At 43.7% G+C, this 25,749-nt stretch overlaps 1 protein-coding gene across 6 annotated transcripts in view; it reads left to right on the forward strand.

The window, feature by feature from the left end:
* Window positions 1-25,749, forward strand: part of SLC1A3 (solute carrier family 1 member 3) — a 56,690-nt gene that overhangs the window by 21,956 nt on the left and 8,985 nt on the right. For 2 of the 6 annotated variants that reach the window (XM_044431269.1, XM_044431270.1), the window contains exons 2-5: window positions 3,032-3,169; window positions 17,780-17,984; window positions 23,567-23,609; window positions 24,991-25,286. In XM_044431269.1, coding sequence (XP_044287204.1) covers window positions 3,032-3,169; window positions 17,780-17,984; window positions 23,567-23,609; window positions 24,991-25,286 — 682 coding nt within the window. Of the gene's footprint in view, window positions 1-3,031; window positions 3,170-14,770; window positions 14,779-17,779; window positions 17,985-23,566; window positions 23,610-24,990; window positions 25,287-25,749 lie in introns of all 6 variants that reach the window. The other 4 variants (XM_044431273.1, XM_044431272.1, XM_044431274.1 and 1 more) reach the window with 4 other exon arrangements.

The raw sequence follows: 25,749 nt of genomic DNA on the forward strand, positions 1-25,749 counted from the left end.
CACAGATTATTTGGAAACCTGAAACTTTAACTGAGAAGGGTTGCTCCAGATCTCATCTCTTCAGGTTTGATCCTGTATTGTGCTCAGCTTCTCTTGAGTCATGCTAGGGATGAACAAATCTGTTTCACTTTCTATACTGTTTCCATTTTCCCAAGCACAGATTTGTCCTGTCCCATTTCCACATAAGCTTGCAAATATGCTTTTTAAAGTCCACCCCAAAATTGCCATGCTTGTGCAGTTTTGCAGCATTTTCCCCCAGACTGATGCATTTCCCCTGGTTTATGCACATTAAAATAGGCTTCACAATAGACACAATTTGACTGGAGAACTTCCTCACAAAATTGTAAAAACTGAACAGTGCTCTGGTTCACATATTTGTTTGGGGAAATGTAGGTTAGGTTGGATTGGATTCAAATGCAAACCAAGAGTGTTTTGCACCATCCATGAGTGATAGCAAGCACCCCCATATTTTCAGAGGGGTATAGTTATACAGCTAAGCATCTAAGGGTCTGAGTTCTGGCATTTGAACCCTTGTAAGCATTTTTCAGATAATCCTGCAGATTGACTCCAAGGCATGGTCTAAGCAAGCTTGAGGGGCAGCAAAATACTGAAGCTCAGTGCATTCTACAAGAGAACTGCAGGATTAAATAAATGACATAAGTGCATGTCTGTATGCATAAAATACTTGGCTCCTCAACAACAGGTAACTGATTGTCAACTGATTGTCCATGTAAAAACATTCCTTGATGTTGCGGTCATCAAATGATGAATATGCATGTGTGAATAGGGCCTGGGAGCCAGTGTGGCAGAGTGGTTGAAGTGTTGAACAGAGACTCAAGAGTTTTGGTTCCTAGTCCCCACTCACTGGGTGGCTTTGGACCAGCCACAAACTCTCAGCCTAATCTATCTCACAGGTTGTGGTCGCTTATGGAAAAAAGGCAAACCTTTTAAGCTGCTTTGGGTTTCTTGCAAGAGGTAGGTATAAGTGTATTTTGATGTAATAATTATAATTTTGAACAATATTTGATTTTTGTGTGCTTAGGAAACATGAAAAGCCTAACTAACCACAACAATTAAACCTGTTCAACATAACAAATGGCTCTATTCTAGTTTTTCTATTACTGCATGGGCCACGCGCAAACTAGTGAACTGTATTTTAAAAGTCATCCTCTGCCTTTTTAACCTGTTTTATTTTTATTATTTTATTTTTTAAGGTTAGGGTTAGGACCTCAAGGACCTGCTTGCTCTTCCTGACCAAGCTCATTTACTTTCTAAGGTCTGCACATGTCTCAATGACGGTGGAGTCACAAGTGATTGCAAAATGGAAGGGGACCATTCCCGGGGCCAGGCCCACATGGTCGAACTCTCTGCCAGGGAACATCTGTCTGGACTGCCCCCTCTTTCATTTTATTAGTAACTTGTCCACTTGTTGAGGCCTACTGGCTGGAAGAGTTTTTAATGGACAGCTCATGCAAGGTGTTTTTAATCTGTGGTACTTACATCTGTTTAATGTATTGATGGTTTATTTTTATCTCATTTGTATAACAGGGCAGGGAGTTGTATCTTGTAAACCCATTGTTGTTGTTGTTGCAGTTGAGCAGCCTTGCAAAACCTGATGCTATCTAGATGTGTTAGCCTACGACTAACACATCAGCTTGTAGTCCAATGCTGGCTGAGACTTCCGGGAGCTATAATCAAAACCATTCGGATGGCATCAAGTTTCAGAAGAATGCAGCAGAGGGTTGGCATATAAACTGTTGGGGCAAAATCCTGTGCATGTTTAGTCAGAAGAAAGGTCTACAACTGTTAGGCTTTTTCTGTCTAACTGTGCATAGGAGTGCACTTACATCTTTCCAATCTTACATGCTATGAGTACAGTCTTGCAGCTTCAAGCCACACACACCTCTACAAACCAAAGCGTTTTCAATACAGGCAGAAAAACATGGCACCTGAAGGGTTTCCTCAGTTTTCCTCAGCCCTGTACTTCAGTTCTACAGTTTGGAGAGGCACCAGAAAGATGCACTGTGTGAGGAAACCGTAGCAAAAAGGCATAGAATAATGTATCTGGCACCTTCAAACGAATTAGAGGCTCTTATTTGCACACAAGCTATTTTCCTGTGGGAAAACACTATTAACAAGTCTTCAGGTCCTAACTCTGATGAGAATTTCCTATGTAATATGCCATGTCTGGATACTGTCTGAAGAACGCCAGTCTTTGAGCATGGCAATACAGCAATTTTGGTCTGTGCTATGCCCTCTTGGGCAGGCTTGGGAAGTTAGCTGCAAGCCTATATCCACTGGTCTAGGAGCAAGCCCCATTGAACTCAGTATGACTTCTCAGTTTATTTGTAGATTAACATGGACTATTGGTGAGCATACAATTGCTACAGGTCATGAAGCCTTCCAATTTAAAAGCAAAACCAATCTCCCCACAGCTGTTCCTCTTGACTTGGAGCAAAACAGGAGCAAGGAGCAAACTGGTACAGGCATGGCCTTGGGGGTCTCCAGCCTGGTGCACTGGCCCACCCTGCTTTGCAAAATGTCAGGGTCTCCTCATGGTATATAATCCAGGTGACCCCTTCACCAGGACAGAAAAGAAATTCACCCTTCTGTAAGCAGGGCAGTCCAGTGCACTGGCCCTCAGTGAATGGCTGTTCAAGTGTAAATTTGGTTAACAGAACAAAATAAACGTTTATGTGAGGATCCCTCTTCAAGTGCAAAACCCATGCAAATAACCTCAGGGCATGTCTGCACCACAGACAAACTGGTTTGGTGGTCATTCCCTCCTCCCAGGAATTCCTAGGAAGGAAGGTTCTTGGGTTCTCTAATAGGAATTGTTCAGTAACTTCACAGCCCAACATTCCACACTGGAAGCCAAGACACTTCAGCCATTACAAAGCTGATCTAACTCTGCCATGTAAATATATGTTGAGTGTTTCCATGAGTCCCTTATTCCATTTTCAGCTACCTTGAAGCCCTTTCAATTACGTGTTTTTTTGAAGAAAGTCTCATAGTCTCTCTTTCTCCACAGGTATCATCCTCGGATTTGGTCTCCGGTCATACCACTTCAGCTATCGAGAAGTGAAGTACTTTTCCTTCCCTGGTGAACTCTTAATGAGAATGTTGCAGATGTTGGTTTTGCCTCTCATTGTATCCAGTCTGGTAACAGGTACAGTGTTGGCCTGCCTCCCTGCCCGCCCTCCTTCCTTCCTGCTTTCCTTCCTTCCAGTGCTGTTGCTGTTGAAGTTCTAGATTAATTTTGCTTGTGTGTAAGTTCATTAGTGGAAAAGCATGCACACTTCAAACAAGTGCATAAAAGAACTCAGATATATGTAAGTTAGATGTCATAATCCATGGTAGAGATTATTAGGGAAAGGATAAAATCCTTTTACATCTACAGGAATTGGTAAAGAACTTGCTTTATATTCAGAAGGTTGGAGCCGCCAGATTTATGGTGGACCAATGTGCTGACGGGAGTGGACTTCCCTGCCTGCTTCTTCCCATAGCAGCCTCGCCAGGACCCTGGAAGTGCTGCACAGATAGTCAGTGAATCCAGCATCGTAGGTGTGTCAGGGAGGGGATCTTCTGCAAGCAGAGTCCCTCTTCTTGCAAAAGAGAGATTCAGGATCCAACGCAGACGGCCATAGGTTCAGTCCCTGAGATCTCCCATTAAAATGATTGACAGAAGGCATTGATGGTTGATTGGAATAATATGATATGTGCGACTGAATGGTGGAAATAGGTATCATAGCTGACATGAAGTTTATAAAGATAAAAATAAAGGGGATTTCTATACATTTAGTTTAAAATGGTCAAGAAGCAGGCAAGGACAAAGCACTCTGCCTGCAATGGTGGAGAGGTGCTGCTTGTCATAGGAACACAGTGAGTCACATGGGCAATGACTCTAACCTGTTCTAAGTTTCCTTAAGGCACAAGCCTTATGCATGTTGAGACGAAAAAAAAAAAGCCCTACAACTCCCAGCATGCCCCACCTGGTCGTGATGGCTGACTGAGGCTTGCTGGGAGTTGTAGGCCCTCTTTTGGTTGAAAAGGGGTCACATTCCAGTGGGTGGTAGGAACAAAAATACCAGCCTGCCTTAGCTTAAAGCTCTCGTTGCTAGTAGCTCAAACTTAGCAGTGAGGCATTTCAGCAACTGGCGAGTGGGGGGAAGGGCATGGCCACCTGAAGAGACCTGGAGGCCTGCTCAGGACCCCGGCTGGGCCGTATTTGGACCGCCCTCTGACCAGTGTACACCTCTGACAGAGAAAGGAATGGCTGCTTCTTGTGGTAACCACAGCACTAAGGTGGATATCAAAAGCCCCCCCTCAAGCCCCCCATCCTGGTTGCGCTCTTTCTTGAGACTTGCCCAATCAGTGTTGCAACAGGCAAATCTGAGTAATAATTAATGTAACTCTGTGCCCTGCTTTACTGAGGGTAGTCCTCTTTTTGAAGGCAACCTCTAGTTACAAGGATGTCCCACTGAAGACTTGTTTAAAGATGCTGCCTGCCTACCATTAGCACCTGGACAGCCAGATGAGTGGGCATGAAGGTTACCTGGTCACAGGCTTCCCCATTGTTGTGAGATAGGCTCTGTTTCTTTTCAAATTATAGTGAACATTTCCAAAGAGGCATCTACACACATACAGTTCGCATATATAAATTTCATGCAAACCTTTCTCCTATGTCATGTTGTCCTCTTTTGGAAGGATGCTTTCCTCCTCTTTGGTGATGTGTTGTAATCCATTTGTATACCAGACTGCAAAGCATTGTATCCTGCAAAAAAGAGCATTGACTCTCAGGATTCTCCCATGTTTGGTAACTGTGTCAGGGATGCACCAATGAAAGGAAAACGTTCCTCAGAGCTGAGGAAACATCTTCAATTTTTTTCTCACCTACTTTATTTCATAGCTGTAATTTTGATGCATTTTACAACTTGGCATCTTGTAAATTGTCTGTCGGTGAACATTTTAGCCACATTCAGGCTTTTCAGCCCTCTCAGATAACAAATTAGGGAGATTATGATCTAACACACCCTTCATAAAAATTCAAAAAAGGGTTGGTACATTAGCAGCATTTCAAACACTGTGCCTTAGCATGGGCTTCAGATCTTCTCATCTCTGTACAACTGCAAAATCCAACTGTATTATTATTATTTTTAAAAATAACTTTTCCTTTTATGTGCTTCTTCCACCCATCCCCCTCTTAAAATCTTCAATGTTTGCTTGGCAAGGATGACCTCCTACATTCCTTCTTAACCCAACTTTTCGCCTCATCCCTTTTTGCAACTGAAATGTACACAGAAGTTGTTAGACATCTCTGTGAGCCAAAATCCTTTCCCCGCTCCCTTTATTCTTTTGGAGGGGGGAGTGGGAAGTGGGGTGTCTACTCTATTCCAGTGGCTTTCAAACAGTTCCCAGGGAACTTGGATTTCTTTAGTAAGAAGCTCTGTCATCGTGCATACACCCTATAAGACAGCTTTCTAAGCTTGGATGCAGGTTTGCAGGATTCCTCAGCAAAGTGTGACAGGGCTTGTCTATGGCATCAGGCAGCAGCAGTTCTGATCAGCACTGGACAGCAGAGAGTCGCAGTTTAAGCTTTTAAATTGCTGAAGAAGACTTTGCTAAACACACACTTGCGGGGTAGACATCCACTCTTGTCGCTGAATGGAGCACCTGCCCTCTCTCTGCCTTGTTGTCCCATGTTCTGCTGCTTGCATTCCTCACTCCTCAGTCTGTCTCCAGCATTGCAAGTGAGCCAGCTTGCAGGGCTGTTGGGGAAGCCTTCAAGCAGTGGATCATGGGGAGGTGAGTTTCATAAATCCATCTGTTTCTCTTTTAGCCAGATTCAAAACTGGAAATCTGTTTTCTTCACACCCTGTTCAAACAGGCAGAATGGATTGAAAATCCAGTGCTATGGTGTATCCAGAGCTATCAATATCCTTTAATAAATCCTTGTGTATATGCTTTTTTATTTTATTTATTTATTTAAAACTTTTATATGCCGTCACCACATGCCTCAGCATCTTGGGACAGTTCACAAATATACAATTAAAACAATAAAACAATAACAAATTACATAAAATTATATAAAAACAAAAAAGCAACTATTAACAATAAAATAAAATTTTTTAAAATAGCAATTAAATAAAAAGGTTTTAACCTGGTGCCAAAAAGAATATATGCTCAGTGCCAGGTGCACCTCTCCAGGGAACACATTCCATAATCTGGGTGCCTCTGCAGAGGAGGCCCTGCTTCGGGTAGTTTTTTTTTTTTTAATCTCCTTTAAAGGGCTCCCAGAGCAAAGCCTCTCCTGCAGATCTTAAGGGGCATGAGGGCATGTAAGGGAAGAGGCGCTCCTTCAGGTATCCTGGTCCCAAGCCATTCAGGGCTTCATAGGTTAAAACCAGCACCTTGAATTGGGCCTGAACTTCAACTGGAAGCCAGTGTAGCTGGTAGAGGACCGGTGTTATATGAGAATAACAACCGGTCCCCGTCAGCAACCTGGAAGCTCTATTCTGTACCAGTTGAAGTATCCGGACCGTTTCAAGGGCAGCCCCACATAGAGCACATTACAGTAATTCAAGCGAGAGGTTATCAGAGCATGAATCACTGTTGCTAGGCAGTGCTTGTCCAGGTAAGGGCGCAGCTGGTGGACCAGCTGAAGCTGTAGGAAAGCACTCCTTGCCACCACTGCCACCTGGGATTCAAGTGACAGCTCTGTGTCAAGGAGCACTCCCAAAGTGCGGACCCTGTCCTTTAGAGGGAGTGCTACCCCATCCAGGACAAGGTCAAAGTCACTTACCTGAAACCGCAATTCGCCCACCAACAGGACTTCCATCTTATCTGCATTGAGGCTCAGTTTATTGGCCCTCATCCAGCCCATTTCCTCGGCCAGGCACTGGTTCAGCACAGCCACTGCCTCACCTGGAGTAGATGTAAACGAAAGATAGAGCTGGGTGTCATCAGCATACTGGTGACACCACAGCCCAAACCTCCTAATGACCTCTCCCAGTGGTTTCATGTAGATGTTGAAAAGCATGGGGCACAAAATAGAGGGCTGCAGAACCCCATGGCACAACTGCCACAGCACAGAGCTGTTGTCCCCCAGTACCACCTTCTGGAGTCAGCCAGCCAGGTAGGAGCAGAACCACTGCCAAGCAGAGCCTCCTACTCCTAACCTGGCCAGTCTATCCAGAAGGATACCATGGTCGATGGTATTGCAAGCCGCTAAGAGGTCCAGGAGAACCAACGGGGATGCACTCCCCCTGTCCCACTCCCTGCACAGGTCATCGTACAGGGTGACCAAGGCAAATTCAGTGCCATAACCAGGTCTGAAACCAGATTGAATTGGGTCCAGATAATCCGTTTCATCCAAGAGTGCCTGGAGCTGTCCCGCCACCACCCACTCTAACACCTTGCCCAGGAATGGGATGTTGGCCACCAGTCTATAATTGGCAGCCACCTCTGGGTCCAGGGATGCCTTCTTCAGGATAGGCTGGATCACTGCCTCCTTCAAGGGGGTAGGGACCCAGCCCTCCCTCAGTGAGGTGTTGACAACCTCCTGAACCTAGGGACCAATCCCGTAACTGGCTTCTTTAAATAGCCAAGAGGGGCAAGGGTCCAAGAGACAGGTGGTGGGACATACCATTCCAAGCACCTTGTTCACATCATCAGGCTGCAATAACTGAAACTCATCCAATAATGATGGACCAGACGGCACTCTGGACACCTCTCGTACTGGATTCAAATCAACTGTGGAGTCCAGATCGTGGTGAATCTGAGCGACTTTTTCCCTGAAGTGCTGGGCAAAGTCGTCACAGCAGGCTGCCGAAGGTGCAACTGCTTCCTTCTCTGGCCAGAATGTATCAGGCCTCGCGCCACTCGAAAAAGCTCTGCCGGACAGCACTGTGAGGAACCAATGGAAACGTTGAAGAACTGCCTCTTCGCCGCCTTCACCGCCACAGCATAGTCATGATAACGTGCACGTAAGTGTGTTGGGTCAGATTTGTCCCGAGATTTCCTCCACCTACACTCTAGTTGTCTCCCAGTCTGCTTCACTGCCCGCAACTCAGGCGTGTACCATGGTGCCGAGCGGGCTCTGCTAGGTGGGAGAGGACGCTTAGGAGCAATCGTGTTGATTGCCTTGGTCATCTCCCTATTCCACGAGTCGACCAGGACATCAACAGGAGTGCCAGCTTTATCTGCTGGAAAATCCCCCAGAGCCCTCAGGAATCCATCTGGATCCTTGCCTTTCTACAAAGTGGCTAACACTCATTAATAAAACTTGATTAAAACAGTAATGCACAATCAGAACACAGTAATGCAATAGTACAGCATCATATCCAATAGACCTGAATACATATCAACAGCCTACTTGAGAAAACAAAAGAGAACCAACTTAGCTTGCCCCAGCAGGGAGTTTCATAGACTGGAAGCAGCCACCAAGATGGGATTATCTACTATTAATATGCAAAACCTAGCAAGCATCAAAGTGGGAGAGCATTTTGCATAGCCAAAGAAGATGATTGCAACAATATCTGATTGCAGCAATAAATGGGCAATGAAAAATATGCAGCAGTATTGTTTCAAAATTATCTTTGGGTGAGTAACTTGAGACCAAGCTGGCTATAAGCCAATAGGGTTGTTTAGGTCCAGTGAATTTTGTCTCAGTTAAAGATAATTTTAAAGGATACTTAATTATCCCATTCAGGCATTATTTTTATACAAAACTTTAGTGGAAATACATGTGTATATAGTTCTGGTCACACAGGGAAGGTATTGTAGAGCCAAAAATGTATAAAAAAAATTAGGCTGTATTCAGCTTGTTGAGTATTAAATTGTGCAGGCTGATATATACAGACCATGATGGGAAAGCCATCTATAAAAGATGAGGCATAATTGAGCAGCCTGGTTGTAAACATTCATAAATATCCATAATACTTTTGGCTGGTAAGTTTAATGTGAGAAAAGTATGAGCTGCTGGCCAAGCAACTATAATGATATTTCATGCAGATATATGTCTGAGTTGTTTCTCACAAATTGACAATTTACCTTGAATGTATTGCTGTAGCTAGCTTATTCATTTTTCAGCTAAATCACTCTGTATCCCAAGAGATCAGGCTTTTAGTCTGGCTTAAGAAGTTGCATTGATAAGCCGAAGTAGTTCACTGTGTTACTTCATACTTGTTTTAACATTGGAAGATCCAAAAACAAAAAACCATCAACTGGAAGTCCTTTTTCAGAAGCAAAAGGCCTTTAAGATTAAATCTCTGTTGTTTCTGCTACACTAACACCAATTTTTGTTAATCTTGACTTTAAATCGCCAAGTAAGAAGGGGGAATTGCTCTTGTGAAAGAACATGCTAATTTAAACATCGCATCCCTAAAAGGATGGCCTTTCTGTATCTCTGTGGAGCAGGTATCAGCTGTGTTTTGTTACTGAACATTTTTGTGCTGCTATTTGCCATGGCTCCTGCATTTCTGATTCTTGGCACTGGGACAGTAAGTCCTTTGTACTCTGGTATTACAATGAGGCAACCCAAGAGAAAGCGTCTTGGTCCGGAGCTGTCAGCTGTTACTAATCACTGTTCTATGGCTTGCTGTGAATCCCTGCTAGTCCCTACCTCCTGCTCTGCTTAGCACACATAAAGAAGATAAATTACTCCCTTCGTTTCCTTTCAAAAAGCATATTGTGTGGCACATTCCAATACCATGAGCGAAAGATGGAAAAATGCAAAGAGTTAAATTGGTATCTAAACAGTCCCCACAGCAGGAGCCTGCCCTGGCAGATGTGAGGAATAGGAAAATGTACCACTGGGCTGGGCATCCCAAAGTTTCTTGTTACCTTGCACTTGTGAGTTCAAATGAGATGCATTCCAAAGGACAGCCTGTCTGGGGCTTATTGTGACCCAGAGGACTCCAGCTGTGGAACTTGAACTCAGTGCCAAGGGCTCCATCTTACAACATGGGAAGCCATAACAGAAGACAAGAGCTCAACTGGTCATGCACAAAATGCTTTCCATACCATCTCTTGAGAAACGAAGGTGGGTTCACAAAATCTGGCACTGAGGAAAGCTGACTGAGGTCAAGAGGTCTTGACTCCAACAAAGGTTTCATGAGCCATGACATAAATGAATGCTCTTGCTCATCAACTTCACTCCAAGAACATTAAATGGTAAACATAGCTAATATCAGATTTGTTGAGGTTTTTATATTTAAAATTGTAGAAACAGATTCACACTGTAAAACAACATTTATTCAGGTATTTACATCTCACTCTTCTAAAATAGACACTTTACTCAGAGTGGTTCACAACAGTTTTAAAATGCCCATCACACCTTAGTAAATGCAAGAATATAAAATAGAATACCATAATAAGAAATAGGAGCAGGCACAGCTTCACCTTAAATAGAAGAAGGACCTAAAAGAGCTCTGTTGGATCAGATCAAAGGTCTGATCCAGCATCTTGGAAGCATCTATAGATGCTTCCAAAAAGGGCACCAGCTGGTCATGGAGGCCTCTCCCCTCTGTTTCCATCCTCACCCCCAGAAACAGATATTCAGAAGTAAACTTCTGTATTTGAAGTTTCCATACACTTATCGTATGATATACTTGCTTGGGAATTTGTCTAATCACTTTCTTTAAAGCTAGTCACCTCAGATGTTTGGAATACCATCTGGAGTTCCCATATTCATCTCCCTTTAGTGACACTGAGTTCCAAGGGCAACATGCAGTGGTGCGTAACCACTAGTGCAAATTATGTTGTACTAGTGAAAATTAATGACAATTGCATTAGACGGTAGGTCAGTTTCTCAGGGAAAGCAAGGCTTCAACTAATACTACTATAATTGCAGTTTATGCTAGAATTACATAATTCATATTATTTTTATTTTTATTTAAAACATTTATATGCCATCCTTTACGTCTCAGGACGGCTTACAACATGTTTAGCAACTGGGCCCTGCTGGGTACTTCCAAATAACTTAACTATGCATTCTGTGAAGAAGGGTTTCCCTTCTTCAGTCCCAGATCAATTTCTTTCAGTGACCCAGAGTTGTATCCCATGCTAGTCCTACTTAAGTAGACCCATTGAAATGTTATTTACTTCATCTCTATACCACTCAGTAGGCTTAAGACAGATGGATGCAGCCCACTGAGTTATACAAGTAGATCATCCAAGAGTCACACAGCTCGATCTCTTAGCAAGACCATACCTCTGTGAACCAGGTCCAGAAGGGAAGCCCAGAGAGGCCTTCTGTGGAGCTAACCCATAATTATAAACTGCCCTGTGCTTCCAGACGCCCCAGTATTGTGCTTACCCTTTTGGAAATAAATGTGTGCACTTTCATTTTGAGTTCACTTTTGTGGAGCTGGAGCTAACCTTTTGGAAGTGTTTGAATATTTGTTTTTGGCTGCTGAACTGGATTTTAGCTGTATCATCTATAGACTGGGGTAGGCAACTTCCAGGCGTCTGGTTGAATTGAATTGAAACTGAGAGGTATGTGCAGGGCGTCAGAACTTAACAATATAAGTAGATCAGAAAAAGAGAGGAAAGTGGAACTAACACTTTTTTTCTCTGACAAATTCCATGAGCATTCTTGAGATCAGCAAAATATACTCCTTTTATTGTTTAGTTCAGATCTCCACAGCTTCCCAGGGTGAAAGCAGGTGTTACTTTAAATCTGTGTTTAGAAGCTATGTCTTTTTCATTTTTTAGATAGACAGGTGTCCTCTAGGACTATTTCAGCCTTCAGAGAACCATCTTCTATTCTGAGGTGTCCTCTGTTCAAAGGGCTGTTTTATCCATTTCTAGTTTAGCAGTCATGAACCATAAGGACAGCAGGTTGATCAGGTCGGCACACAAGTAACCTGGTCACAGACTTTTGCAGCATGATAGGTGAATTGTATTTCTATTTAAGTTACAATACATTCTAAATTTTCCTCTATATACATTAACATATGCAGATACTATACAAATCACTGTCCGCTTTATAGTGATGCTTTTTTGGGGTGATTCATAATGGACCACCCTTTTCTAGAACAGATTTTTGAAGTACCTGCTACTCCCCATGCTAGGCTTCCAATCTGGATTAGGCCGACTCTACTAAGGTAGAAACTTTAAAAAAAGAAGACACCACAGACACACATTACATGACCAGGCATGTTTCCACATTTGGATCTGATGTTTGGCTTTTTTGGCCTTTTAGCTTGCAGCTCAGCCTAACTCAAAAATGTATGGGTATATTCATAGTCATGCTCTGAAAGAGCAATAGTTTCACCCAGATGTAACTTCATCATTAAGGTACTTCACTTGTGTATTGACTCCGCAGTGTGGATATTATGGAAAAGAGCTGGAGTACTTTTCTGCTGAGGTCACTGCTGGAGTAACAGCTTACTATCGTGTAACTGTGGATGCACCTTAACCAGCAGCCTTCATGGTACTTCATACTTTCCATGACAATTTCCTCATTGCTGTTTGTGTCTATCCTTCTTTCGGGGCTCATTGCATTTTTCATTTTCTAAATACATAATTTAAAGCAAAGAAGGCACTCTTGTGATGGCCATACCTTACCTGAATATATGAGATTTAGGATATGCAAGTGTTATGCAAGACCCTGGCTTCCTTTCAGGCAATGCATTCTCTCCTTTTTGGCAATTCATAAGTGGTGACTCGAGCTGGAGAGTAAACATCAGCCAGCTCATGTAGGGCTTTGTGTAGCTTCTTCCTGTATATTCTTTTAGAGTTCTAAACCATGCAGAAAACCTACACAAGTTCAGCAGGCTCAGCATAGCAGACATTTCGGCCCCAACTCAGAAAGGGCAACAGGGACAGGGATGGAAGGAACTGAAACTCGCTCTGCTCTCTTGTGCATGATTCCCCACAGTGATCACCAAACAGGGGGGCATTCTGTGCTGGCCATGAGCAGAAGCCTACACATAGGTTAGCATTGTCAGACAAAGCCATTAGAAAGCCAGTGTGGTGTAGTAGTTAGAGGATTGGGCTGTCACTTGGCAGGTCCAGGCTTTAGTCCTCGCTTAACCATGAAGTTCACTGGATAACTTTGGGCCAACCACCAACTCTTAGCCTAACCTACCTCACATAGTTGTTTTGAGTATAAAATGGATAGAAAGAGTATCATGTGAGAGCCTTGGGTTTCTTAGAGGAAAAATGAAGGAATATTGATATAAGAATAAAAAATAAATAAGCTAGTAGATTAGGCTAGAATCACAGGCTACCCCCTCAACATCCAAGTCAGCAGTTTGCTCCAAAAAGGTCCGGAGTTTGGTTCCTTCCTGAGTAGTGGAAGGGGGTAGTTTTCCAAAGGTAGACCTCTGGCCTGGAGCTGATCACACATCTGCCCGTCTGCTGATTCCCACCATATGAATTGCTTGCAATCCTAAGGAGGTGTCAGGGAGCATGAGGCAGAATTTAGTCTAGGGATGCGTCCCACCTGTGGATCATGGGGCTCCTTCCTGACGGGTTCAGGTTTGGTGTCAGGGTTCTGGTTCTGAATTCTTTGCATTGGCTTCCCAGTCTTAGATTTAGAATTTGGGCTGTTGTTTAGACTTGACCATCTGGCGACCATCCTCCTCTCTTTGTGCATGTGGAAGCTCTACCTGCTGATCCCGGCCTCGTGTAGAGAATATGGCTATGGCACAGATTGGATCATGCCCTTATTCTTTATTTTCTATAAACAGACAATAGAAATTATATTGAAGTTGGGAGTTCTATGTGTATTCCTTCTGTTTCCTGAAAAATGGTTTTGTTATGTATTTTTGTGTATTGGCATGGAATTCAAGATTTCTGCCCCAATTCCATGAGGGCTGAAGATCTGTTAACTGATGTAAGGGAAGGCGCAGATGTTAAATGATTATTTTGCTTCTGTGTTCTCCCCAAAGTGGGTTGGGAGAGATCTACCTGGGGAGCTAGATGAGGTTGAGGTTATGGGGGCACAGATTGGAGTCACCTCCCTAGAAGTCAAGCCGCTCCTCAGATGGATGTTGCAAAGGCACTGGGCCCTGATGGGCTACACTTGAGGGTACTTCGGGAATTGGCAGGGATATTCTTGCATCTGTTGGCCTACATGTTTGAAATCTTGTGGAAAACAGGAGAAGTTCCAGAGGATTGGAGGGTGTCATCAGTAGTTCTACTCTTCAAAAAGGGCAACAGCAGGGATATAGGGAATTACAGGCCAATTAGCCTTACGTCCATTCTAGGAAAGACTCATAATAGGGAAAGCTCTAGAAACCCTAGATAGGGAAGGGAGGTTGGCAACCGCACAGCATGGATTCCATAAAAACAGTTCCTGCCAGACAAACCTTGTGGAATTCCATGATAAAGTCCTGAGGTAGCTATACGGAGAAGACGTGGTAGATATGGTTTACCTGGATTTCAGCAAGACCACTGACAAAGTACCGCATAATATTCTGGTCAAGAAATTGTTGAGCTGTGGGATAGATCAATGCATGGTTTGATGAACTAGGGCACAGGTGATGGACCGCAAGCAGAGGGTGACTAACTGGGGAATCATCAGGATGGCAGCCAGTGATGAGTGGAGTCCCCCAGGTCTCAGTTCCGGGACCAGTTCTGTTCAACCTTTTTATCAGTGACCTGGAGGAGGGGATAACCAGTCTGCTGACTAAATTCACAGATGATACCAAAGTGGGGGCAGTGACCCAAATTGACAGGCTGTGGAAGTGGGCAGAGGGCAACAGAATGGCATTCAGTGTGAATAAGTGGATAAATCTTGCACTTGGGACACAGGAATAAGTGTCACAGGTACAGGATGGAGGACAAGTGGCTGGAGAGCAGCACTTGTGAAAGGGATCTCATGATACTTGTTGACAGCAGGCTGAACATGAGCCAGCAGTGTGGCACAATGGTTAAGAAGGCTGATGCCATCCTTGGATGTATAGCCAGAAGCGAGGCTTCCAGATCTAGGGAGGTGTTGATACAACTCTACAAAACTCTGGTGTGCCCAACTCTGGTGAGTACTGTGCCCAGTTCTGGATTCCACATTATAGAAGAAACATAGCTAGGTTATAATTGGTTCAGCACAGGGTCACAAGCATGGTAGCCAGGTTGGAAGGGATGACATATGAAGAGAGATTGAGGGAACTGGGTCTTTTCAACCTGGAGAAGAGGACACTCTGAGGGGATCTTTCAGCGACTTATAGGAATGTGATGGGATATCATGTGGAGGAGGGTCATGACCTGTTCTTCCCTGCAGTGGAGGGCTGGATGCATTCCAATGGGGCAAAGCTCAAGGAACCAGGAAGGCAATTTCAGGTTGCATGTCAGGAAGTACTTCCTGTTGGTTAGGACCCCTAATGGGCTTCCAAGGGAGGTGGTTGAGGCCCCATCAGTGAAGATTGGACAACCACATGTTGGGGATTACATGAGCAGAGCCGGCTGGAGCTGGGGTTGGACTAGATGGTCCGGGATACTCTGCCTGGCTTTGTTTCTATGTCTCTACCTGAGAAGCTGACAGTAGTAGCCTTCTTAGATGCTTTACTCCCAGATTTGCCTGAGAGCAGGACTGGTAGAGCCACTGAAGATGCAATTCTGTGCAAGTTTAGACCAAAATAATAGGCCTCCAAATTCCCAGTTTGCTCCAGCCAACTCTCTCTGTCACACTACTCATTCTTAAATTACATACAAAATTTGAGTGCGAGTCAAGGAATTCACACACCTTTGGAATCTGCCACTATTGCCTGACTGAAGCAGACAGAAATGCTGTCTGCTTTCTCCTTTGAGAATTGCTTTGGTGTCTCTCTCTCTCTCTCTCTCTCTCTCTCTCTCTCTCTCTCTCTCTCTTTTTTGTGTGTGTGTGAATATTTAACCTTTTACCCATATATCTATGCCATTTATTTAAGATTGGAACAAGGGAGGAGCATCTGTTGGAAGCATGATTGAGGCACAGTGTCGGATGAAACTGGCTAGGTGGTTTAATATAAAAGCCTCCACAGCGAAAGATGTTTATTCATTTGCTGTTTTAACATCGCTTTGTACAGTTTTGGAAATGTGGCTGCTTCGTTTCACGAACAAATCAGAAGTTCAAGCAAAAATATTTTTTCTACAACTCCATTGTGTACTCTCCAGTAGAATCTGAAATGTGTTGTGAAAACACTGCTTTGTTCCTGCCTGTTCAGAATCATGTGCCTGAAAGGGAACAGGGCAACTACCGCCCTGTCTCAGCCTGTTCTTGTGGCTCTTCCTCTGACTGCTTGTATGGAGCATGACATACCCCAGCTGCCAGATTAGTAGAAAGTGTCCATTTTCACATTCTTCTAATAGGAACATAGGAAGAGCCTTCCTGGGTCATACTAAGATGGATACTGGTCCATCCAAGCCAGTATCCTATTTGCAGCAGCAGCCAGCCAAATGACTCCTGGAAGCACAGAAGCAGCGCATAATCTCAACATTCATGTCCCCCACATCAAGCATTAAAGTGATATAGTACCTCTGAACAAAAGAGGACATCTCTTAAGTCAAAAGATGACTAAAGCCGAAATTTAGTTTGCTACCAGTTTTGGAAATACCAGGAGGGATTTGTCCAACTTAGCTTGGGTCAGAGTCAACATCAAAGTAACTGCAGGACAAATGCAAAGGCAGGTCAGTTCTCAGGGAAAGGTAAAAGGGACAATTCTACCAGACAGGATGGACAGTTCCAAGAGAGGCATCTGAGGTGCAGCCAAGGTCCAAATATGGGAGGGTAGCCAAGCAGAAATGCAGCCAAAACAGCAGCATCAAGCAGGAATGCAGAGGTTGGTAGTAAAGAGGTTCAGTATCAAGGCAGGGCCAAAGAAACAAGACTAAAAGGCACTGAAAGCTAAGGTAAAACAATAGCTCTCAGTTGCAATTGAGAACTGATCTAGTCAGAGCTTTCTGAGTCCCATGCGAACTCAACAACTTCACATTTGCGTAAATAGAAAAGTTCACTCATGAGGATGGCCCTACTCATTTGCTGTGGTTCTTGAGAATGCATTTCACCTACTGCCCACATTAGAACTTAGGAGATGTTCAGTCACCTCCTCAGATTCTTTGGAAGATGCATGGTCCTCAAGGGCCCCTTCCAAGAGTTCTTCAATGTGCACCGGTACTGGAGGGCCTAGTGTAGGTCCCCTGGAGGTGCCATAAGTGCCAGTGTAAGGATTTTGGACCCTGTGATTTCCAAGCATCCTCTGACAAGTCATCCTGGCCTGGGTCAGGCTTGACAGATTGGAACTTGACAGTATCTTGTGTTGATGTTCTTGGAATTATATATAATCATCAGTTCTGGAGCCTGTTAGATCAATATCCTAAACTAAGTTTATTCATTATCACATCTACGATACTCCACTTTTCTCCTTTTCTAAGGAACCCAAAGCAGCTCATATGGTCCTCCTTTGCTCCATTTTATCATCATAATAACCCCGTGAGGTAGGCTAAACTGACAGACAGTGTCTGGCCCAAACTCTCCTAGTCAGCTTCATAGTTGTTTGTAGACTAGAACCAAGATCTTCTAAGTCTTAATAGAACACTATACCATACTGGTTTGACTTTAGTTTCTATGGAAAATGCTTAGTTAACTCTTTCAGCTGCCCTAATTTTCAATATCCCCAATGATTGGTGTCATTTTGTGTTTGAAGAAGGAAGGACAGAGGTGAAGAACAGAGTTACAGTAGCCTCTGCAGAGGAAAGGAACATGTGTTGCAGTCATCTTTCCATCAAAAAGCATTGCTCGCAATTTCCTAAGACGTATAGATTCTAACTTTGCACTTGGGCTTCCATGTACTAGGAGTTGCTGCCCTGGACAGTAAAGCCTCAGGAAGGATGGGACTCCGAGCAGTCGTCTACTATATGAGCACTACAATCATTGCTGTCCTGATTGGAATAATCATGGTGGTCATCATTCACCCTGGGAAAGGGTCAAAGGAAAAAATGTACCGAGAAGGCAAGATCGTGAGAGTGACAGCTGCAGATGCCTTTCTGGATTTGATCAGGTCAGACCACAGTTTCTGTGGCATTAGTGAAGTTGTTTCACTAGTTAAACACTGGCACAGGTGACATTGTATGGCTGAATGTATTAATCTCATGATGTCATACACGGAGCCATAGATCCTTTTTGTTTTCAAGAAAGCACCCACAGCAAATACATAATGTATCAATATAGACCTAAGGCAGCCTTGGATTTAACAACTCACCTGATACCTGTAGGCAAAGCAACTTAAAAATGTTACAAGGACAAGTTTTGAGCTGGGTCAGGAAGGAGACATTCCATATTTCCTGCACTATCTTGGCTTCTGTGCCAACACTGGGAAAAAAATTTATCCAGTGGAAAATGATGGTTTAAATTAGCTTGCTAAAAGTGTGGTTGTATGCATTTCCATGCTGGCTGTGGAGAAGACTTTTTTCTTTCATTCATTCATTTATTCATTCACACATGCACATCATTTAAAACTATTTTAGACTGCCTTTGAGAGTGGAATCCTGCCACACTGATGTATAAGAAAAAAATGAACAATACAAGCCAATACAATTCAGCCCAAACAGTAATTACAAATAAAATCAACAACCAAAAAATAATGAAGCACTACTGGGTTTCAAGGGATTGGACGAACTTTCAATGAAAGCTCTTGCTGGCATTTTGATGCCACTACCAAAATTTGGTGTTCACCAAGCTAACTGCTCTTGGCAGCAGCCAGGTGAGAGGAGCCTCTACCAATGACCCCAGAATGCAGCTGAAGATGTGGGCCCGAACTTCAAGGAACTCGAGCCCATATTGTTGAAGGCTTCAAAACAGGTACCAGCTATGTGTGGGCCTCCAAATATGGTTGGAATGCATCTCCTATCATCCCTCATTTCTGGAAAAATAGGAATTCCAGTCCCCAACATCTGAAGGGCCATGTTTCCCATATTTTTAAATGTTAAAGGCAAGACTTTTAATTGGATTGAGAAATGCAGTGACAGGTCAGTGTCACATGAACTGTTTGTCTAGTTCTTACCAATATTCAGGTGGTCATATTCTGCACCAGCTGAAGTTTCTGGAACTACCTTAAAGGCAGACCTACTATACGCAGCATGCTACAATAGTTCAGCCTGGATGCCACGAGCAAATGAGGCAAGGGTAGCTCTCTCCAGATAGGATTGTAGCTGCTATGCCACCCCGAACAGATCAAATACTTCCGGCCACTGCTACCACCTGATTTCCCTCAATTAGCACTGAGTCCAGAAGACTTCCAAAACTCTGCCCTTGCTTCCTCAGAGGGAGTGCAGTCCATCCAAGACCATGTACCGTCCTCTTTCCAGATAAGTTGGTTTTCCTGCTCATGGTGCCTCTTGTGTCTGGATTAAGTCCCAGCTTGTTTGGCTTATCCAACAAAAACCCAACTCTAGACACAAGAGTTCAACAAATTTCCTAGATTCATTAGATGGAATAGATCAGTAGAGCTGAGTTTCATCTACATACCTGAGTTTCAGAGCTTTGAATCCCTCCCCCAAAGTTTTGTTTAGATATTGAAAAGTACAGGAAACAAACTGGATCTTTGTGGTGTCCCACAAGACAGTGGAAGGACCAGAACCTTGATAACACCATGGCCCATATGCCCAACCCAAATAAATGATACAACAGGATTCCATCATTGCTGGTATCAAAAGTCTTTGAAAGGATCAGGAGAACCAACAGCATCACAATTCCCACTCCCCCATCCATTCTCCAGTATAAGCAATCTCCTTGGGTGACCCAAGGCTGTTTCTCAAGACCAGGCTTAAATCCAGATTCGAATGGCTCCAAGTACCTGTCATCATCTAAAACTACCTGGAGCTGATCAGTTTCCTAGGACACTGTCATTGCCCTGAGACACCCTGAAGGGTGGGATACAAAAATTTTATATAAATAAATAGATAAATACATGCCAACTTCTTGCCCAGGAAAACATGAATGATAATAATAAGTCTAAACTAGGTTTCTTTGAAAATGGGCATTTATCGCCCCTGAACTCCAAAAACCCAGCCTGTCATTGGCAGATTTCACAAGCTAGAGCAAAGGTGTATGAACTTCAATTCTCCAAGTAGTCTTTCCACATCCTCAAACTGTACAAGTTGAAATAAACCCATGATAATATGTTTGGACAGCATATCCATTTCTGACTGTATTAAAACAATAGAGACTTGTTATTAGTCAAGAAGTCGTGTCTGACCCATCATGACCCCATGGACAACATTCCTCCAGGCCTTCCTGTCCTCCACCATCTCCCAGAGTCCACTTAAGCTCACACCAACTTCTTCAGTGACTCCATCTAACCACCTCATTCTCTGCCGTCCCCTTCTTTTGCCGCCAATTGTTCCCAGCATTAGGCTGTTCTCCAGGGAGTCCTTCCTTCTCATTCGGTGGCCAAAGTATTAGAGTTTCATCTTCAGGATCTGGCCTTCTAAAGAGCAATCAGGGTTGATCTCCTCTAAGACTGACTGGTCTGATCACCTTGTAGTCCAAGGGACTCGCAGGAGTCTTCTCCAGCACCACAATTCAAAGGCCTCAGTTCTTTGGCACTCAGCCTCCTTATGGTCCAACTTTCACAGCCATACATTGCAACTGGGAAAACCATGGCCTTGACTATACGCACTTTTGTTGGCAGGGTGATGTCTCTGCTTTTTAGTATGCTGTCTAGATTTGCCATAGCTTTCCTCCCCAGGAGCAAGCGTCTTTTAATTTCTTGGCTTCAGTCCCCATCTGCGGTGATCTTGGAGCCCAGGAAAATAAAATCTGTCACTAACTCCATTTCTTCCCCATCTATTTGCCGGGAAGTAAGAGGACTGGATGCCATGATCTTAGTTTTCTTAATGTTGAGTTTCAATCCAACTTTTGCACTCTCCTCCTTCACCCGCATCAAGAGGCTCTTTAGTTCCTCTTCACTTTCTGCAATTAGAGTGGTATCATCTGCATATCTGAGGTTGTTGGTATTTCTTCTGGCAATCTTAATTCCAACTGGTGATTCATGTAGCTCCACCTTTCTCATGATGTGCTCTGCATATACGTTAAATAGGCAGGGCGACAGTATACAGCCTTGCCAAACTCCTTTCTCAATTTTGAACCAATCAGTGTTTCCGTGTCCAGTTCTCACTGTTGCTTCTTGACCCGCATATAGGTTTCTCAAGAGACAAATAAGATGGTCTGGTACTCCCCTCTCTTTATGAACTTGCCACAGTTTGTTGTGATCCACACAATCAAAGGCTTTAGCATAGTCAATGAAGTAGAAGTAGATGTTTTTCTGGAACTCCCTAGCTTTCTCCATGATCCAGCGTATGTTGGCAATTTGATCTCTAGTTCTTCTGCCTCTTCAAAATCCTGCCTGTACTTCTGGTAGTTCTCGGTCCACATACTGCTGGAGCCTAGCTTGTAGGATTTTGAGCATAATTTTGCTAGCATGTGAAATGAGTGCATTGGTGCAGTAGTTTGAACATTCTTGGCATTGCCCTTCTTTGGAATTGGAATGTAAACTGACCTTTTCCAATCCTGTGGCCACTGTTGAGTTTTCCAAATTTGTTGGCATATTGAATGTAGCACTTTTACTGCATCGTCTTTTAGGATTTTGAATAGCTCAGCTGGAATATTGTTGCCTCCACTAGCATTGTTGTTGCTCTGACTTCCTAAGGCCCATTTGACTTCACATTCCAGGATGTCTGACTCGAGGTCAGTGACCACCCCATTGTGGTTATCAGGGACGTTAAACTCCTTCTTGTATAGTTCTTCTGTGTAATCCTGCCACCTCTTCTTAATCTCTTCTGCCTCTGTTAGGTCCTTGCCATTTTGGTCCTTTATTATGCCCATTTTTGCATGAAACGTTCCCTTCATATCTCCAATTTTCTTGAAGAGATCTCTGGTCCTCCCTATTCTATTGCTTTCTTCTATTTCTTTGTTCATTTAAGAAGGCTTTCTTATCTCTTCTAGCTATTCTCTGGAATTCTGCATTCAGTTGGGTGTATCTTTCTCTTTCTCCCTTGCCTTTCGCTTCCCTTCTTTCCTCAGCTGTCCATTAGGCAGTGGGATGCATGGTACATGAACAGAATCCAAATTCTGTCTAAAGATTTCAACACACATTTGAAGATGCTGCATTACTGGACTGGGTACTTGATCCAGGAGATGCTGTAGACCATGCTAGCCCCTTTCCCTTTCCTTGAGCTAAGCTTGGAGAAACACCAAAAAACATATGAAAGAACATCTCTGAGAGAAGTTGACTCCATCCTCCTTTGTCCAACTTCACCTAATCCATAGCCAGCATGGAAACCCAGTACAGGCAGATTTTTTTTCCTACTAGCATCTTTTGTGGGCTTATTTACAAGGTTGTTTCTTGATCACACCTATAAATACCTTCAAAATAAATTATGATGGTTATTATAAAATCTAGCATTGAATAACTTCCTAATTCTTGCTATGGCTGGACTTGTAGAAGAATCAATGATCTTGAGAATTACTTCCATGAATTGATCATGAGCCTGTTTTGTGATGCATTTTTGGGACTGAGATTTCAAACCAAATTCATACATTATTGGTGAGGAACTATCATAGCATTCTAGTAGAAAAGTATCTTAGTATTTGTGGTAGACAATTAGAGCATTTATTTACAATCCTGTTTATTATATTCTGAAGGGAGAAATTCACTTTGAATCTGTAAGTCCAAACCAGTAATCAAACTAAACCATATTTCTACTGTTCAGCCAAAACTTATTTCTTTATTTAAGCTGTATCTCCAGAATGTCCAAGCAATTTACATAAAAGCCACATAGAATATAGGATAGGAGCAATTAATAAAATGATATCAAATAATAAATAACTTCACATTTCAACAAAAGCAGTAATTGCTCAGTGCTGCAATCCATTATAAGCCCTAGAAAACTGGGTGAACCAATGTGCTTTCGAGAGGCTTTTGAAGCTCACAGCAGCGTCTCGCTCCCAAACCACCCATGAGAGAGTTCCACGGCATCAGTGCCACTGCCGAGAAGGCCCGCTTGTGGGCTGTGACTTGGCAACACACTGTTGGCTATGGACCAACCAATAAAGCCTGTAATAAGGCTGGACTTGTGACAGGCAAGAGTTGCTAGATTTGAAGTGGCTGCTCAAACATTAGAAGGGGACATTCCCCAAAATAATTTGGGAAGTTGCATGCTACATGACTTGTTTTTGCTATCGTTCATGCATCTCCCATTAAAGAGTTCAGGTATCAGAAAAGACCTGTGCCTGTGCCTGTAGAGAGCTCCTAGCAGCCAAAGTATGTGGATGCACAAGAAATCTTGCCTGGGAGGAGTCAGCTTCCTATCTTGCTATGGATGGTGACCATGCAAAACTTACATGGGTTTTGTTGGGTGTAAATCACATTGGGTTCAGTGGAGCTTGCTCTCTAATAAATGTGCAGTGGATTGCACTTCGATACTGAAAAACTTTACCTCTGCTTTGTAAACCAAAAATATGCACCAACTTTTCTATGGTATAAAATACTTTGATTCCTTCCCTGCTTGGTCTTGAAACCATGATAAAAGTTGTATACTGTGTCTCAAATACTTTTGTCTCTTCCTCCTCCTCCTTGTACAGAAACATGTTTCCACCGAATCTGGTAGAAGCCTGCTTTAAACAGGTAATAGTGTCCTGCTCTTTTCAAATAAGAATGCAGTAGATTATATTTTCACTTGCATGGAACTCTTCCACCTGATAAAGACCTCTGTGGTGTTGAGTAGCTTGTTCTTTATATATATAAGGTTGTCACTAAGGAAAGAAAAACTTATTGTTGTGGCCACATTATGTTTTGATCTGATCAAAATGGATGTTTAAAAACTGTGAAGGAATTAGACAGGCCAAAGAGAAGCATGTACTTGAAGGAGGGTTCCATTTTGAGTTTTGAAAACTCATGAAACAGAGTCTATCCAGACAAAGAGTTTGTAAGTCTTCAAATCCTTTCCTGATCATTCTCCTTTTGTGGTTATTCATTCTTTAAAATGAACTCTATTTAGTGAAATATTGATACAGCTGTAGGCAATCTCTCTGTTGAATACTAACTATACATTTCAAATCAGCAGCAGACAACCTGCCTGCCAGCTAGTCTGGCTCAGAAACGCTCTTAAAAAACTGGACTGCTCTCTCCCAACTCGGCCAAGGAGAGTGGTATTTGTTTAGCTCGCTGAGGATGGGGTTGCATTGTCCCTGAAGAAGCAGGAGTGACGGGTACAGAATGCTGCTCGATCCACCTTCGCCCCGGGATACAGCCTGGCATTTCCAGGCAGGGCCAGAAGGAGCCCTGCCTGAGAGCCTGGAGAGCCATTGCTGCCAGTCCCACAATGCTGGGCCAGGTGGACTGATGCTCTGGCTCAGGATGAGGCAGCTTCCCATGTTCCTCTGAGGCTCATGTTGTCTCTATGGCACAGAGGACCATTTACCTGTCTCACCGTGCCACAGAGGTGTCTAACGTAGGCCCTCCAGGCCTTTTTTGCACCATCTGCCCAACTGAATTTGCCATGGAACATTCAGGGGTGTGACAGTGGCCAAGGGCTCAGTGCTTTGCTGCCAAAATTCAATAGTATAGGAGTTCATACAGACCCTTAAAGGGCAAAATGGCCCTTCCTTCTGCCAGGGTGGCAGATTCAGCAGGCTGGTGGAGGGAAATGGGGCAGGAATTGGCCCCTGGGCCCCAGAAATTGCTCACACCTGCCTTTCTTCAGTAGAAAAAATATGGTGAACAACTGAGATCAGATTTACCAGTTTCATCTTCTGCATAGGCCCTATGGCTTCTTCAGAAAGGTATATAAATGGTCAAAATACACATGTGATTTTTGTTGGTAGAGCAATGGCAGTATGCAGAAAAAATACAGCATTTTGTGCAAAAACAAAATTGGAGCCCTGGAAGCTGAAAGGTTTGTCTTAGTTCAGCACATTTCAAATAAATCAGCTGTGTGATCTTAGAAATAATGTTTCCTGCATACCTGGAAAACAATATCAATCCTTTTCCCCCCAATCTCTGACAGTTCAAAACAAACTATGAGGAACGAATACCTAGGGCAGATCATGATTCTAATGAGACCTCTGTCCTTGCTGGCATTATAAACAACGTGTCTGAAGCAATGGAGAACCTAACTCAGCTGAAAAAGGAGACAATCCCTGTTCCAGGGGCTGTAAATGGAGTGAATGCGCTGGGACTGGTGGTGTTCTCAATCAGCTTTGGACTGGTGATTGGGAACATGAAGGAACAAGGACGGGCACTGAGGGAATTCTTTGATAGCCTTAATGAAGCGATCATGCGATTGGTAGGACTAATCATGTGGTAAGTACTGAATGCGAGCCTCTTGGTAGCTGCAGCCCTGCAGAGTTCCTTACCTCAGGAGGCCGAGATCAGCTTCTGCCTCCCTCAGTCCTTCAGACGGAGGGAGGCAGACTGCAAGACCTGACCGGGGGTGGTGAAAGGCCAGTTCGGGCGCTCCACCCATCTTTCCTCTGCAGGGAGCCTCCTCTGGGGCGTCCTCCAGCTGCTGAGACACACCCTATGAATGCGGCCGCTCGCTGGCCCACCCTCTCCTCTGTCCCTCACCGCCCCATTCCTATCCAGCCGTGTTTGCTTCCAGGCAGATTCCTGGCATGGGGTGGAGTTCCTCTCCATCTCCCCAAAGCTATGGCTCTTTGTTTGTGCACAGTACTTTATAGAACGCAAGAAAGTAGCATCCAGCCTTGAAGGTTTCACATTCTATAATACAGCATGGGGGCAGGGAGGACAGAAGACTGAGTATCAT

This window comes from Varanus komodoensis, unplaced genomic scaffold (genome assembly GCF_004798865.1).
Source record: "Varanus komodoensis strain SLA01 unplaced genomic scaffold, ASM479886v1 scaffold22, whole genome shotgun sequence".
In the NCBI taxonomy this organism is placed as follows: domain Eukaryota; kingdom Metazoa; phylum Chordata; class Lepidosauria; order Squamata; family Varanidae; genus Varanus; species Varanus komodoensis.